This window comes from Pteropus medius, unplaced genomic scaffold, assembly GCF_902729225.1.
Source record: "Pteropus medius unplaced genomic scaffold, Ma_sr-lr_union100, whole genome shotgun sequence".
NCBI classification, from domain to species: domain Eukaryota; kingdom Metazoa; phylum Chordata; class Mammalia; order Chiroptera; family Pteropodidae; genus Pteropus; species Pteropus medius.
The window spans coordinates 6,921,239-6,938,835 of record NW_024349799.1 but is presented as its reverse complement, the minus strand read 5'-3'; the positions used below and the strand labels follow the sequence as shown (position 1 = coordinate 6,938,835).

General features: G+C 36.5%; 1 protein-coding gene across 2 annotated transcripts in view; it reads right to left on the bottom strand.

Moving 5' to 3' along the window:
* The window catches only part of USP32 (ubiquitin specific peptidase 32), a 173,949-nt gene extending 157,241 nt beyond the window's left edge, over nucleotides 1-16,708 (bottom strand). The window contains exon 1 of one of the 2 annotated variants that reach the window (XM_039885848.1): nucleotides 16,489-16,708. In XM_039885848.1, coding sequence (XP_039741782.1) covers nucleotides 16,489-16,546 — 58 coding nt within the window. In that variant the 5' untranslated portion in view covers nucleotides 16,547-16,708. The remainder of the gene's footprint in view (nucleotides 1-16,488) is intronic. The other variant, XM_039885847.1, reaches the window with a different exon arrangement.
* Between the last annotated feature and the right edge of the window lie 889 nt (nucleotides 16,709-17,597).

Below are 17,597 nucleotides of genomic sequence, written 5' to 3'. Positions count from 1 at the left end.
GAGAGTAGTATCATGTCCTATTTGTGTTGGTATCCCTAGTACTAAGCACAGAGCCTAGAACAGTATGTAGGCATTTAACAAATGAGTAATTAACCATTTAATTATTCTAATAATCATAAGAAATCTAAATGCTTTGTCAAATCAAAGCATAAACCATAAATTTTTAAAAAGAGGAAAGGCAAAAGGAACTAATAAATTATACACAAGAGACTTCTAAAAGGGAAAAATAATTTATTATTAAATTTCATTTTTTCTACTTCACTTTTAAAATAATCTAGCTATACCTTCTCCATATAACTCAGATTGGCAAAGTATTATTCAAATCTTTACTAGAAATTTACCTAGATCACCTTAAGGACAAACTCAAAATGTCTTCAATTCTTCATAAGCAGAGAGTTATCAGACAGTTCTCTAAACTTTGATGTTAAATAAAATGTCTTATTTTTTTTTTCAATTTTATTGATCGATAAGGCCTAGAGTTCTTTATCTGATCATATTCTGTCAACACAAACACTTTTGATGGTGATGCCAACTAATAGCTCCAATTTTTCTGCTGCCCAAGAAATTTTAAAAAGGTATTAAATAATGAAGGTATTAAATTAAAAGCGCTGTTGAAAGCTTCACAAAACGCAAATCTATTTTCAAGAAACAAATGACTACAAAACACACAAAAATCATTTACAGATTAACCTCAAATCACAAACATTTTACAATGGGACTTTAATTCCATTTGAATATCAAAAGAAATGAAACTCCTTATTACATCTAAATGTGAAAGAAACGCTGGTCATTCATAAGGAGGCCTAAGAGATAATGCTGCTTCATTTTTTTTTTTTGCAATAAGAAAAAGTTTTCAAACTATAATTAAAATTTTTCTGAAAACACAGATGTACACGGAGACAATAAGAAATCAACTTCAACTTCAAAACAAATAACCTGGTTATTTTGCAATATATACTTCAAATTTGTTTTCCTGTACATGTGTATGTTTACAAAAATGAGATCACAAATTATATTATTTCATGTTTTCCTCACTGTACGATATTGCAAACAACTTCCCATGTTACTAAATATTCTTCTACAATATCAGTTTTAATGGGTATATGATATTCATTGTACGTATATAACTATTTTACTAATCTGGTGAAATTAGGCTGTTCATAATTTTTCTTAAAACTATAAATGATCTAAAACATCACACATTGTCTATTTTAAAGGCAGTAGGATAACAGAAGTTTATAAGTGCAAGAAAACAACTTAGATTATATAGGTAAGCCTCACATCCTTTTCTCTACAAATCACACACATTCCTTTCTTCCTTCCTGAGGAGGAATCAAATCCTCACCAAAATATGCATTTCATGAACAATTAAACTAAGGTGAGTTCTTTGTAATATAAAGGCAGTCCTTGCTTTGCATGGTTACCATGTGCATAAATTTCAGTTACTACAGTTTAGTTAAATAACACAAGTCTGTCCAAAACAGTTCAAATTTCAGTCACCACATTATATTAACTATGAAGAATTGCATAAAGTACAAACTTTGCTGCTAGCTCTTCAGTACACAAAATCCCTTTGGAAATAAAAGATGCACATCATGATCAGTGACCAATTCAAAGTCTGTAACTGGTCACTGAGCATCTATTATTTAGTTCATATGAAGTGAGCAAAGGTGTAACAGTTGTGTGATAAATGCACATGATATTTTATGTAAATGGATAATCAAGAGGGAACTGTCCCACAAAGATAAAAATGCAGCAAGGAAATGAAAAGTGATAATGCTAAATTCGAAATGAACATAAATGGAGATTTAGAATAAATACCGGACCATAAAAATATTGACATTACTACCTTTCATGAGACACTAGATATGCATTCAGAGGAACTCAGTGAAAGGTAAATGAGGAAAGGGCTTGTGATTAAAAGGATGAAGAAGTCCCAAAGGAAGTAATACTGGCAAAAAAAGAAGAAAAAAATATCTTTTAAGGAACTCTCAGAGATACTTTCACAGCACTGAAAGCACTAAAGAGAAAATATTGAAAGCTAATCCAAATTTAGAAAGGAATATAACAATTCACCAAAGCATAGAAAGATGCCTGTTACATAACAAGGCAAACTTCAAACTACTTTTGATAATTTTTTTACAAAGAAACGAAACACTAATCTGATGTTTTAAATTACAGTATAGTAGTTATTCAATATTTAAAGGAACATCTATAGTGTACCGTAAATTATATGACATGATGCCAGAATTTGTATTCTATGACCAAATACATATATATACACCCATGAAGTATATAAATAAAACTTTGTAAATATCTCTCTGGTTAACCCTGTTTTTCTTTTCCCTATTTTAAATGTAGTAGAGCTGAGTATATTCTATGGATTAGGCCAGAGTTATGATTATCTTTATCTCTTCAACTTTGGTAGAGATAATCTGACAGAAAGCTACAGAAATGTCTAACATGCTAATCAGAGTTCAGATGTGAATTCTAAGCACAAAATGATGGCAAGAGGAAAGTGAAAGAAGTAGATGTTAAATCTGACCTGTCGTTTTTAATTTTTTCAACAACTCTTCAATTTCTAAACTAATTTGGAAAGACAAGATAATTTGAATCTTTCAATTTCTGTAATTGAAAAACAGTAAATCAGAATATGCACTGCATTCTCGCTATCACTCAATTATATTTTGATTTTGCCAATTATACTTTGATTTTTTATTTTATGAAAAGTAACACCTTCTAAAAGATGAAGAAAATTTAATTACTTCCTTGGAGTACCCTACTATAACTGCACTAAGCTACAATATGTCAATAGTAACGTTAATGTTTAATACATTAAAGTATTAATAATGTAAGAAACCAACTCAGCAAACATTCAAAATTTGGAAAAAAAATTTCGGTCTTGAATAAAAGCTTTCTCCAATATATAAAGTTAAAAACTGCCAAGAGATAAAAACTTCTGGAAGTAAGAATGATTACATGAATGGCTGACAATCTCTAATAAAAATGCACGAAGAACACTGCTATACTAAAATTTTGGTATGTAAAGGACTACATTTGAGGGATTACATAGCTAAAAAGAAACCTCTAACAGCCAGTATTAATAACTCCCTTAAACTCACATATTAATCTATATATGACATTAAAATATAACTTTTGAGAACTTGCCTCCAGGCAGAAAGTTAAAGAAAACCTTTCTTTAAAATGATGCCTACAAAAACAAATTTTAAAACATGTCATTTTTATCTCTAAGTAGCATCTTACCGATCAAATGGTCTCTACTCCAGAAGTACACATAACACATAAGCCTTAGGCCTCTACTGCAATTAGGTTAACAAAGATTAAATTTTAGAATTCATGAAGACACATGGCACTTATCATTCTTAGAGATGAAATGACCTGTTATCATTTGTGTACATGTTTGCAACAACAGAGGCTGAACTTTCTGATGTTTCCTCAATGAATGCTCTGATTTTCTACCCTACGATCTGGTAATAAAGTTGGCTCTCCTGTGCTTTTATTACAGGCAGCACCACTTTTACGGGTATTGTTTGCTTTTAATTTATCCACAGGCTATGTGGATTATTTGGAAAATAATTTCCAAAGGCTTCTTTTTATTTGGGGAAGTCTTTCGGATATAGGAATAGGATTCTTTCTGCTCTGGTTTTCTGCAGCTGTGGGGTCGATCTTTCAGGATTTTGTGGTTATATCCTCTGCACAATCTAACATTATTTAAAACAAAATAGCTGACACTGTCAAAATTAAAAACTTCTGAGCATCAACAAACACTATCAAGAACATGAAAAACACTCTACAGAAAGGGAGAAAATTTTGCAAATCATATATCTGATAAAGGATTAATATCCAGAATATATAAAGAACTATAACTCGACAATAAAAAAGCAAACAACCAGTTCAAAAATGGGCAAAGATATACAAATGACATAATACAGGAAAAAATGCTCAACATCACTAGCGACTGGGCAATACAAATCAAAACTACACTGCCACTTCACACCCACCAGGATGGTGAAAATAAGAAAGACACATAATAACAAGTGTTGACAAGGATATGGAAAAATTGTAATCTTCATATACTGCTGATGGGAGTAGAAAATAGTGCAACCACTTTGGAAAAGTTTGGCAGTTCCTCGAACTTTTGTTAAACATCAAGTTATCATATGACCAAGTAATTCCATTCCTAGGTATATACTCAAAAGAATGACTCAAATAGAGCTTTGTACACCAATGTTCACAGCAGCATTATTCACAATAGCAAAAAGGTAGAAAACACCCAAATGTCCATTAACAGATAAACAGATAAACAAAATGTGATATATATGTACTATTCAATCATAAAAAGAAAATTCTGCTATATGCTACAACATGAACCTTAAAAATATTATGGTAAGTGAAAATAAGACACAAAAGAATAACTGTTGCATGATTCCACCTATGTGAGGTACCTAGAACAGGCAAATTCAGAGAAAGTAGAACATCAGTTACCAAGCACGGGGGTGGGAGTAGGAATGAGGAGTTATTATTTAATGATTACAGAGTTTCTATTTGGGATGATGAACAAATTCTGGAAATGAATACTGGTGATGGCTGCACATTATGAATGTACTTAATGCCACTAAATTATACATCTCAAAATGGTTCAAACAATAAATTTCATATATGTATAGTTTACCACAATTGGTGAAGCCAGAAAAAAAAAACTGTACATACCTGAGTTTGTGACGATCAAACAAAAATTCACATAAAATATGTCAGAAGCCCCTTACAATGATCCTAAGACATATAGTTGAAAATACAATACTAATCATAAGGCTATATTTCTATTACAATCACAAATCATAATTTAGTGCAATTTTTGCTTTCCTCTCACATATATGAGAAAAAGCATATGTATTTATTTAATATTAGGAAATAGATACAGCTTTTAGAAAGGGTTTTACAGAACTCCAAATGTCAAATTAGCTCTGCTATAAGTAAAGGAAAACAAAATTTTTTTAACCAGTAGGAGATAAGTTTAAAGGACTTAATGGGAAAACTTTGAAAAGCTGAAAAATCCATTTGTAGTGTTTTTATTCTCATAGGGAAATGCACAAACATCTATTATTCCAGGTATGGCGACTCAGGATAACAAGATAAACAGAAAAGCCTACCCTCTCTTTCAGGCTTAGGTTATTCCTGCCAGAATCACAAGAGTCATTGGTGAGAGGCAAATGTCCTGGGTGCATTTTCAAATCCTCAAACTGACAAAAATACGTAAAATGAGTAAAAGTCTTCTAGATTCCACTGCAACCTACAATTGTCTATCTTTAGATAAATTCTTCTAATAAATATAGAACTGCCATGCGGTGCAGTTCTTAGACCTATAATTGTTACTCTTCTGTCACATTCCTATACACTTTCAAACTTGAAGTTTGAGATATGAGCCACATGTTATTTAAACATTCAGGACACATGGAAATGAAAGTTAAAAGGTATATCTCAAAAGGAAACTAAATAAGAAGTAACTATTGATTTTAAAAAGCAACACATCACAATCACATAAATACACCAAGGACTGTAACCATCTGGTTCTCTTCATCATCAAGCTTATGCTGAATACCTACCTGTGCTTAAAATAGTAAAAAGTGCTTTTTAAATAAAAGATTCCTCCAGAAAATTGCAATCTAGTGGGGAGATTAAATTAATACACACAAAACAACATTATCTATGTAAAAATATTTAAAATCCCAAGAATCACATGAATTCAAAGGAGGTAAGTGCTGGATAATCCAGGAATGGTCCAGAGAATAAAGTAAGATTGAGGCAAAGCCTTTAAGTCTAGAAAGATGGGTACAATCAAATGAGAATGAACCCTTTTCATAATCTAGCTAGCTACATCTTTACTGTCCTGCACACTTAGTAAAATACAAAATTATTAGAACAGATGAAGACAGAGAAAAAGTCACTCTAGATCACAGAAATATGAAACGAGAACAAACCAATTAACCCACATAAATGCTTATTGTGAAGAGGTTAAAATTTTTAAGTAAAAGTATATGTCAAAATATGTAAGCTTTTCAAAAATATGTAAGTTATATGAAAAATAGGTTCCAAAAATTTCATAGAATTGTGACATGATTTTCTCGTTTCCTATCCAGAGAAAGTACTTGCTATCTATGAGAAATGTGTCTCAGAACCTATCAAAATCAAGGCCCATCTGCAAAAAGTGAGCACTCAAACTTAATCAAAGATGGTAATTATAACACAAATTAAAAATCCACTAGTATTTGCATATAAGTTTGTGTTTCCTTTTTCCTTTGTATTTTCTACTGAGTACTTCATTGACTCACATAATTTTAATTTAGAGTCAGTCAGGAGGCATTCTTTTTAACCCAAATTTTAAGTGTTTATATTGCTGGAACATTTGAATGTTTGCATAATGTCATGAAACCATAATTTATTCTGTAAAAATACAATTTACCAGATTATTACTATCAGTTTTATTTGGTCAGTTTTCGCCTTTATTCAAAGGGCACTAAGTTTTTCCCAGTCATTCAGTCAATATGTTAATAAGCCCTTCCAGATACCTTCTAGGCCCCACAATTCTTATTCTCAAGGATTTTAGCACTCACATAAAGTAGAGGAGACAGCCAATTAAACTAGAAGCTGTAATGCAGTGGGATAACTACTACAATAAAAGTGTTTTACAGGAGAAGAAAGGGGGAAAGTAGGAGCAGTATCAGGGAAGGCTTCTAAGAGGACTTGCTGCCTTGGCTTGGTTTGATGCATGGGGTTGCTATGATGCAGATAGTTCAGGGAGAAAGATGCATGTCACTTCATCAATGAGCATGTACTTCATGCTAGCCACAGTGCTACTTTCTGGAAACAAGACACTGGCCCTAACTTCAAGATACCAGTAATCTTTTCAGGAATTTGCTTCAAAGAGAAAAGGCTTAAAATTTGCTATTAAAAATACACATCTCAATTTTTTAAAAAATGAGTTCACCATGCACACACAAAAGGTAAATATTGTATGATTTTATTTACATGAAATTCAAAAATCGGCAAAATTAATCTATAGTGACAGAAGTCAGAACAGTGGTTACCTCTGAGGGCAGTATCAACTGAGAGAGGACAAGGTGAAGCCTACGAGGGTGCTGGAAATGTTCTATATCTTGGTTTTGCATGGTGGTTACTTGGGTACATGCCTAAAATTTCATCAAGCTAACAGTAAGATTTGTGCACTTTACTGTAAGTAATAAAAGAGGGCTTTCTACGATCTAGGAAACAGCATCTGCAAAGGCACAGTGTTTTCAGGCAGGGGCCAAGTCACACTAGTTTGTGCCACACTAAAAAGACTGACTGAAAACCACAGACGTAGTAGGTACCTTCCACTGAGGAAAAGTGGAATACCAAATATGAGGTGGATAGACTCCATAAAAGAATCCATAGGCATGAGTCTACAGGAGTTGAGCAGAGCTGTTGAGGACAAGACACTGTGGACATCACTCATTCACAGATTCGCCATTAGTCGGAGCCAACTCAATGACATGTAATACACACCTTCCACTGAGGGGCACCAGAGTAAAATAACCAGATGTGCATTTCAGTAAGATTATTCTGGTGGAAATATAAAGAATGAATTGGAGGAGATTAACAGTCTAAGAAGCAGATAAAGGCCTTTTCTATGGCAATGACTTTAAAGATAAAAAAAAACAGAAGGAAGATAACAATAAGGTAGCACCAAGGAGACACTGTGATCAATGATAAGTGAACAGAGGAAAGAAAGGAAGAATCTCAACCGATAACCAGGTTTCTGGCTTGGGTTCTTGGATGAATCACAAAGATATCAATATTTAAGCAGAGCTATGGAAAAAGAAGTTGCATTTAGTTTTGGACTCTACTGAAATAAGCATATTTCTTACATTATTTCACTCAAAATGGAACATATTTCCATGAGACGTTATTTACTGCCAAGTGCTCATTCAGTTGATGTCCTATTTCTTTCATTATTTAAATACATTTGCTTGGCAATCTTGTCAAATTCTATTTGAATCTTTATGGTACCAGTGGTGTGACAATATAAAATGCTTCCACCATTAGGTAATTGTTCCTTACTACACCTCTAATCCTATAAAAAATAAGCAAGTTTTTGTCCTTCCATAATCAGCTGCAAGAGATATTCTCAAGTTAGCATCTCGGACAAAGAATAACTTCTGATCTACAAAACTCCACACAGTGAAAGATTTCATTTATGGATGCTTGCACAAACCAAAGAATCTCTAAACCAAATTTATTAATCAAATAACTGTTATAAACCCACCACAGCTACTCACCAACAGATTCCAAAACCAACTTTAAAGCAGAGCCCAACATGTTTAATACAATTAATCATTTTTTTTAAAAGCAAAAGATGCATTTAAATCTACAGATATAAAAATATGAGTTTTAAGCCTCAGGGCTTGCATGCATGAGCACACACACATAACCTTAACCAAGTTTCCTCTAAAAGTACAATCTACTTAGCTTTGATGTGCAATTCACTTATTCAACAAATATGTATTGAGTAGCTAATATATGGCACGTACTATGCAAGTGCTAGGGGATATAGCAGTAAATAAGACAGACACATCCCCACCCTCATGGAGTTTTATAGTCTAGTGGTACACGATCATGAAAACTGCATTCTAGGGCAATGTCTCCCTCCTATCCCAGTCTCAAACTGATCCCTGCAATGAATCTGCCCTGTGGCTTAAATTAAGACCCATATGAACAGAGATCAAGTATAAGGACTATTAAAAAGTAATTTCAGAATAACTGCTTGCTAAAAACATAGAGCCTCTTGGAAACTGAAGAGTATATAGAAGAGTAGAGATCTAAGAAGTATTTTAAAGAAAGCACCAGCTCAAGAGCAAAGGTCTCAAAACTTTACCTCCCATGCACCTTCTCTCAGGAAGCTACCAGAGAATGAGCTCCACCAAAATGGAAGAGTAAATCAAGAAGGAAACAAGGGATACAGAAAACAGGAGATCCAACATAGGACAGTGAAGGGAATCTCCAGGATAGTCAAGGAAGATTCCAGGATTACAGCTATGCTTTGAGCACAAAGGCAATAGGCACAGATGGAGTAGGCCAGATATGATGAACTGAATGAACATATGATGTATATAAATGTATGGAATAGATTTAATAATTAGTGGGAACTTTTGGGGTTGAATTATAGTAAAAAGAATCATAAACAAATAAAAGGCAATTACTAAAGGAAATATTTAGGAGCAAATCATATATACAGTAAAGGAAAAGTAATACTGGTATATTAAATGGCTTAGCTGTGAACATCGTTTATAAAGGCCTAATTATGTAAACATTGAACAATGATCTAACCAAAATTATAACAGACATATACCAACATGAGGAATTAGGACAGGAGAAGCGCCTGTGTTTAGGGGACTGGTAGCATATAATAATGAGCTAAATCCTCATCTTTAATAGTGGGAAGCCAATAAATACTCCTTAAATGGAAAAAAAAAGTAGCATATTATAAGCATATTATTTCAACATATAAAGGTAAAGACCAAATAAAGTGCTACAGGTATTAGCAGATGGGTAGAAAAAAATTGGTGAGGGAGCGTAACAGTAGGACTATCGTTTTCATAACAAGCCCTGTAGAACCATTTGATTCTAAATTATGTACATATATCACTGTGATAAAAATTAAAGCTAAAAGACTAAGAAAAGAAGTAGGTAATAAGCATTAGCCATGGAGTATAAGAAAATAAGAATCTTAGGCTGAAAAAAAGCTAAAAATATTCACAAAATTCAGTTTAAAATCACCCGGATTATTTAGAACCCATGAGACAGCACTCTGTACGTTGATGTATATTTTATTCTCAGCCCAAAGTAACCATGTACAACACTTCAGTTTCCAACTCTAACTCAAATATGGCAGGAGGATACTTATCATGGATCAAAAGTACATGAAAATCATTGTATAAATTAACTAATCATTGCATGAGCAAAATTTTTAAACGTTATATATTACCAAAATGCATTCTCAAGTTTTCATAAACACAACACTTACTGCCATACTAGTCTCTCAATGACTACTCAGGAATTTACATTATTAGGTATAGACTTTAAATTGAACTAAGATGAAATTACATATTACATTTAAGGCTCTTAAATTTTTATCTATCATTCAAAACCTTTAGCACAAATTTTTTCAAAGCTGATGAAAGGAAAAGAAATTCTGAGATGGGCATGTTGTTTAGTATGCTTAAGTCCTATCAGCAGTCCATTCTTTACTCTCCCAGCCTTAAAAACATTATGCAAGTTCTCCAAATCTTCTATCCATCTTTTACATATTTATATATTCACCTACCCATCCAATATTTCCTGAGCACTTAAAATATACCAGGCACTGAACCTATCCTGACAATCGAGGATTCAGCATCATGGCTGACAATAAACATGATAATTACATATTATGATAAAGGCTATAAATGAACTCTACAGAATAGTGCAATACACATCACATAAGGCAGTGGTCCCCAAACTTTTTGGAACCAGGGACCAGTGCTCCTAAGAAAATCTAATGCCTGACCCGAGATGGAGCTGAGGAGGTGATGCTAGTGCTGGGAAGCAGCTGCAAATACAGATGAAGCTTCACTAGCTCACCCGCTGCCCACCTCCAGCTGTGTGATCCGGCTCCTAATAGGCCACGGACCGGTACCGGTCCGCAGCCGGGGGTTTGGGGACTGCTGATATAAGGTGATAAAAGAAGGCATCACCGAGGCCATCGGAGTTGGGACTTCAGGTATGAAGAATAGATCAGACATGTGAAAATTGGTAAATAGCCTTTCTATGCTAAGAGGAAAACAGGCTGAGAGAATTTTATTTTAAGATTACACTGACTGCTGTGTGAAACTAAGAAATCAATGCACGGTATCTTAGCAAGAGATGGTGGCAGCTGGAACGAGAGTAGTGGCAGTGAATTGAAGAGAAGTTAACAGTCTGGAATGGATGCCAAACAAGACTAGGTAATAGACCCAAACTGGAGATAAAAGAATAAGTCAGATGATGAAAAAAATGGAGGAAGTTGGAATAGTTGTGGCATCTACTTTCATAGGACAGACTAGGGGAGGCTTACCTTAATAGAAGGGTCCTTTCATAATGGAATCTTTCTAGACTTTTTCACAAATCATTAGAAAAAGGCAAGAAACCATAGCAAACCTTACAAAGTTTTTTCTGCAAGGGGTAAGATGCTGAGACAATCTAACTTCTTTATAGAAATGAAAGAGAAGCTAAAGAACTTCCTCTGTATCACCTCATTTAAGCATAGCTTTGTTTTTAATGTAGTCCAGTATCAAGTACTCCAAGAACATGTAACAGCAAGGTTTCAAAATATCAATTTTCCTGAATCTTGTTCACAAGAGAGTGATAAATTTGGGATTTCCCTAAAATAAAAAACTTGATGTTAATTAATATTAAAACCCTAATAAAGAGGGGTATGTAAAGGAAAGGCCTTCATCTTTGAATAGATAGGTCTTTTAGCAGTCCCCAAACTTTTTGGCACCAGGGACCACTGCTCTTATGAGAATCTAATGCCCGATGATCTGAGGTGGAGCTGAGGTGGTGATGGGGAGCAGCTTTGAATATGAAGCTTCGCTCACTGGCTCACTGCTCACCTCCTATTTGAGTGGGTAAGAGGGATGGGGACCCCTGTTCTAATAGATCTCTTAGTATAACAGTAAACACCAAAAAGATAATTTCAATCAGGCTTTTCTGTCAGTTACTATCTACCTCTGGCCTCCAAGAACACTTTATTATTAGACAAGAGTAACAAGAGAACTTATTGGCAAGCAAAATGAGGTGGAGTGGCTCAATTTAAACACAAATATCATGAAGCCTAAGAGCAGAAACATAAATCAGCCTTGAAAAAAGAAGCCATACTTTGGATACAGTATGAAAAGAACTGTCAGTTCCATCTTAAGTCTTCTCCGTACCACTATCAAACCACCAACTCTTAATTAATAAAATCCTTCTACTCCTGCAGCTATTTAACATTAAAGCTTCTAATCCATACCCTAGCATTAATCTCTAGTGCTCCAAAAACAGGTTTTCTACAGTCATGGCAAGAACAATAATCACTACCCTAATTTTTCCTGTGACCTATCATATAATCAAGTGCCAAAAATCTTCCCTTTCTCCTAAGAAAACCCCTGGCTATGGGTTGGTCACCACATTCTCAACTCCAGATTACGTACACATCTTTCTGGAAGGCTACTCTAAATGCTGTCACTGTGAAGTCTCACTAACCAAGCACAAAGACAAACAATAAACAAAAAACAGTTGTCCCATTTGGTACATGGGGAGGCCATAACCATCAAGTGATGTCACCTCATTCTGCTCATCCTCCAAATTCAGAGTTCTTTGGTATATTTATCTCCTCTTTGTCACTGACACTTATGGAGTGTCAAACTAGATTATGAAGAACACCTTTATAACTATTTAGGGGACTACATATAAGCAGACGAATTTAAAACTTCCCCGTTTTCCTCCTTTACATATAATGACCGCTGGCTAGGTATACTTACAAAAGGCTTGCCCAAAATCTGCAATTCCACACTAACGCTAGAGTGTTCACTGGTAAATTTAATAAATTTAGATGAAGGCAAAAAGGTGCTTTAATAAGGGAGAAAGTGCATCCCAGAAGATATCAACTGTAAATTCAATTTTCATTTATATAATGATATATTATGCTAAACCAGCTAATATTCACATCATTAGTGGTATAATACTAACAAAATTTTAATATTAATACCATGAAACTTGGGGAACAAATCTTGGTCAGGGAGTCAATGTTTTAGAGCATATTAAGGTTGGTGGATAAGCAAAATGGAAAGTACCGGAATCTTCAGCTATTACATGCTTAATTATTCCGCTAGCAAACAAAATAACCTTTAAGTGACTAAGAAAATAAATTCTTTAACACAATTATTGAACACATACCATGAAATGAGTAGTGTTAGCATACTTCCAGGCCACAAAACATAACCACACATTCTGTATTCCTATAGCACTTCCTTCCATAGCACTGTCTCACTTAATATACAACATGTTAATCATTTATAAATGACATACATATATTCTACTTTTGGAAAATATTATATACATTATCAAACATACACAAAATAGAACTTTAAACAGAAATTCTAAAATTTTATTCCCACACCACCATGGATAGTCTTGCCTACACCTTGAGGTAATAATACATTTCAGCAGGATCACTGACCCAGGCTGTATTCTCCTAGAGAGAGGGCTTTAGTCATTTTTGTTTCTTCCGTGCCTGAGTCACAGCCTGCTCTCAGTAAGAAACTGCTGAATGAATGAGCAAAGGGATACTCAAAAATGTGAATCCACAACATAACTTTTTGACATGCTAGCTCACCACCCAACTACATAATCCAACATAAGTGTCAAATTCTATGTAAAGAAAGGGATTAGAAGAAATTTTACTCGCTGTATTTTATTTCCACAACTTAAAAGCTAAGAACAATTTTAATTCAGGAATTCTTGTTAAAAAAAAAAAGGTCTATAATTATCAGTTTCCAGAATGATGAAAAGAGAGAAGAGTAGGAAAAAAGAAGAATTAAAGAGCTGGAGAAGATTTTTAAGGTATCTTGGAGTTCTGAAATACTGTAAAACTGCAATTCATCTTTCACTCAGTATTTTTCAATGCTATATTCCAAGCATGTACAATAATTTTCAGGAATACACAAGCCACAAACTTAGATGCAAAGTTAGAAGTGAAGAGATAAAGAATATAGCTGCCAAAAGTCTCAGTACCCATTAAGTACAGTAGGTATACTTTAGAAAATATAGTCTAAATCGAGCCAAGCCTTCAAAGGTCTTCAAGATATTCAAGAAAAATAGATAAAAGGAAAAAACAAAAGCTACCACTAATATATCTCCATTAAAAAATGTTTAAGGTATACTTTCAGAAAATCATTAATATTTCTATAACTGACATACAATCTAACTAAAATAGTGGGCAAAACCAACCTTCCTAATTTCTAGAGCTTCTGAAATGTAAATAAGTCGCTCAACTGCCCTTTCACTCAGGTCCAATAAGTGTTATCTGTCATTAACATAACACTCCATTTCCAAGGCCCCATTTGCAAGATAAACTCCCTACAATTCTGTTTGCATGTGGCAATATATACTAGACTATTTTTTTAATACTACCTAATTATGGTTAGGCATTATTTAGTGCTCAATAATTTTAATAAAGCCAATAATTTTAAGTATTTTAGTAGTTTATCAAGCTTCCTTTTTACGTAATTCAATAATTCATATAACACACATTGTGTGTGTCTGTCCAATCCACCCTCTTCACCTCCCTCTACTCACCTTATACAATATAAACAAGCAGATAACACTAATGGATGGAGGTTTTAGTACTTATTTAGATTATTCATATGCCCCCTGGAAAGTTCTGAAATCAGTTTTAGCTCTATCAAAAGCTCTATAAATTCTATAACCCTACTAAAAGAAATTCTATATTAATGTCTGACATTTACTAGAGTAAATAGTATCATGCTCAAAAGAATTACCCACTAAAAAGAAGCTCCTGATTTACTCTTAGAAATGTTATCAACTTGCTTCTCTCTTTTGCTTTCTCTTCTGCAGCAAAACTGATAAAACATAAATTCGAATAAAGTTTTAACAAATATTTTACTACTTCTTCAAACATACGTTATAAAATTCAACAGGCAGACACTTCATAACAAATACCTTCCGACAAATCAATTTAAAATGCACTATTAATTTCATTTATATTTACAAAGGTGCAATCTTAGTTTGCTATGAGAGTAAGCAGGCTAGAGGTGGATAAAAGTTTAATTTTAGAATTCCTAAATGCCAGCTACATCATCCTCAAACTTAAGAAACTAAACACTTGTGAACCCTGAAGCTGTAAATCAGTTTGACTGACGTCCTCTTTCATGCCATGTAAGCCATTGCCTAATTGAGGCCAGACCTGTCAGGCTCAACTGCATCCCGGAAATGACTAGCCTACTAGAGCTGGAAACATATCAAGAATTTGGAATATTTCTCATATTGAGGGGATGAAAAAAGTTCAAGCAAGATTGTCCATAATAACAATCATTATACTGTTCCGCAGGGGGGGAAAAAAAACATAAAAAGTCTATTTTTGTTATTCTGGTCAGTCCACAATACCTCTAAATTCTGTAACTATTTTCAGGTGATGACCCAGTGTAACTCATCCCTTTTCTTCCTACATATTACCCAGAGTTCACATTCTCATTGTGAATGCCTATGAATCTAATTTTTATTTTATATCCTTAGCTGCTAAAACCATCACCTGGCCCATCCATGGCTGGTTATTTGACTGGAAATCTGTTAACAACAATGCTTTGCACCTAACCTGCTTGTTTTTTTCACTTCTTACCAAAAAAATCCATTAAATGTCGCAAAGAAATACAAGCACACATACACACACTCTCTCAAATCCCAGTCATGAAAAATTAAGCCACATCCCGGCCATAAACTGTGCAACAGACACTTCCAGTTAGCGTGTGCTTTGGTGATCACGGACAGCAGTATCAGAGTAAGTGGTAGGGGGTTGGGGCTGTTAACATACTGTGCAGAGCCAATAAGCAGCAGGCTGGGGCTGGCAGCAAGGCCAGTCTCTACAGGGGCCTATAACACGATATCAGAATGCTGGATTTCCGAATACCATTTTATGGGGAGAAAGGGGGTGAGCACTGGGAATCAAGCGCAGTAAAAGACTCTGGCCAACGTCTGAGATGAAACCTAAGACAAAGTCTTGTGGCAACACCAGCTGTCCAGTCTCGTCTCACCTCAAACACAACTTAATTTCAGGTCGTTCTTAGCAAATTCAGCCGATGAAAAGGTGAGGGGGTGGCAGAAGTGGATGGTGACAGCCCCCAAGAGACTGGCAAAGGCCCTCGGAAAAGGCAGAGACTCCACAATTGGAAGGGGTTTCTAGCAAAAAAGGCTTTGTAGCTGCCTCTCCTCTCCCTTCCAGTCAAGGCTATTAGGTACGAGGTTAGGATGTTGTTGGTTTTTATGGAGTGATATGAGAAAATGGCAGTAGGCGATAAGGGGGGCTGGAAAGGCTGGTGCCACCCAAGAAAAGGAGAAAAGGACTTCCCTGACCACATACAGGATAACAACGCCACCAGAGAGCACAGGCACTGCCCTGCCAGCGCCAGATACCCTTCTCTCCGGGAAAGCTTCGCCCCCTTCCATACGGTCCCAATTCCTCAACACTGCTCCCACCCGACCCTTCTCCCCCATAGTATTCCCCAACGCTGGCCTCCTTTCCCTTCCGCCTCAGGCGCCCCACGCCCTCAACCTCCTCTCCTCTTTCCCGGTCACCCACCCTCTGGGCAGCCCAACGCTGGCCTCCCAGGCAGCTCGCCCAGACCCCTCCCCCCTCACCTCTCCTCAGCGCCTCCTCGTAGCTGAGGAATCCGATCCGTGACTCCTTGGCGCCCATACTCCCCTCATCCCCTCGGCCGGGGGTCGGAGCCAGATCTCGCCCCCACCCCCACCCCGCCTTCTCCTTGGCGTCCCTGGGTGGCGGTGTCGGCGTCCTCTGGCCCCCCCACCTCCCCCCATTACCATCAGGCAGTGGCTGGCCCCTGCGGCTCCTCCCGGCTGCCGCGCCACCGCCTCCATGCCGAATCACGTGACCCGCTCCCACCCCAAGCCCCTTCCCCTCCCTCCCTACTCCTGCCCCCTTCTCTCCTCCCCTTCCTGTCCTCGTCACGCTGCCTACTCTCACCCCACCCCTCCCGCCAGCCACGCCGAGGGTCACCTGACCCAAGGCCGATGACTGTTCCGGGTAATGGCCGCCCGGGGCCACACAGTCCGCCCCGCCCCACGCTGACTGCGCGCAGGGGCGTAAGGGAGGGGCCGGATCTCGCGCGTAACGCATCAGCCACACTTCTTCACCAATCCGAAGCTGCGAGGCCCAGGAGTCTCCGCCTTCCCGGGGGCGGTGACTTCCGGGGCGCTCAAGGCCCTCCCTCCCGCCCACAAGTTCTTGCGCTGGACGGGCGAGGCTGGAGCAGTTGACGGTTGGTCTGTCTTGGTCTGAGTTCCATCCTGGACAAGAAGTGGAGTCTTAGGGAACTGGAGTCTGAGGGGTGTGGTTCGTGAGAGAAAGGAGCGGGCAAGCGAGGAACTCCTAAGGTTTAAAGAATTTTTTGACTAGGAGTTGTGAAAGGAAAGGAGATTCTCAAGGATTTCCTGTGACGGAAGGCTTCTTAATCCTAATGGGGCAATCCCTAAGGAAAGTGAAACTTGTGACAGTTGACTCTAGATTTCCTTTAACATCTGCAGGCCCAACTGCTCTTCCACCTTTGGCGCTGAGCTTACCACTTGTACAGATACTTTGGAAATTGCTCTGCAAAAGGCTTAGCTTAATTTTCTCCAAGACTGGCTCTCCACTGGAAATGTGACACAGCAGAGTTCTTTGCTTTTTAAAAAGTTATTTTTTTCATTGCAGTAAAATATACATAATCACTTTTAAATACCTCATGAGT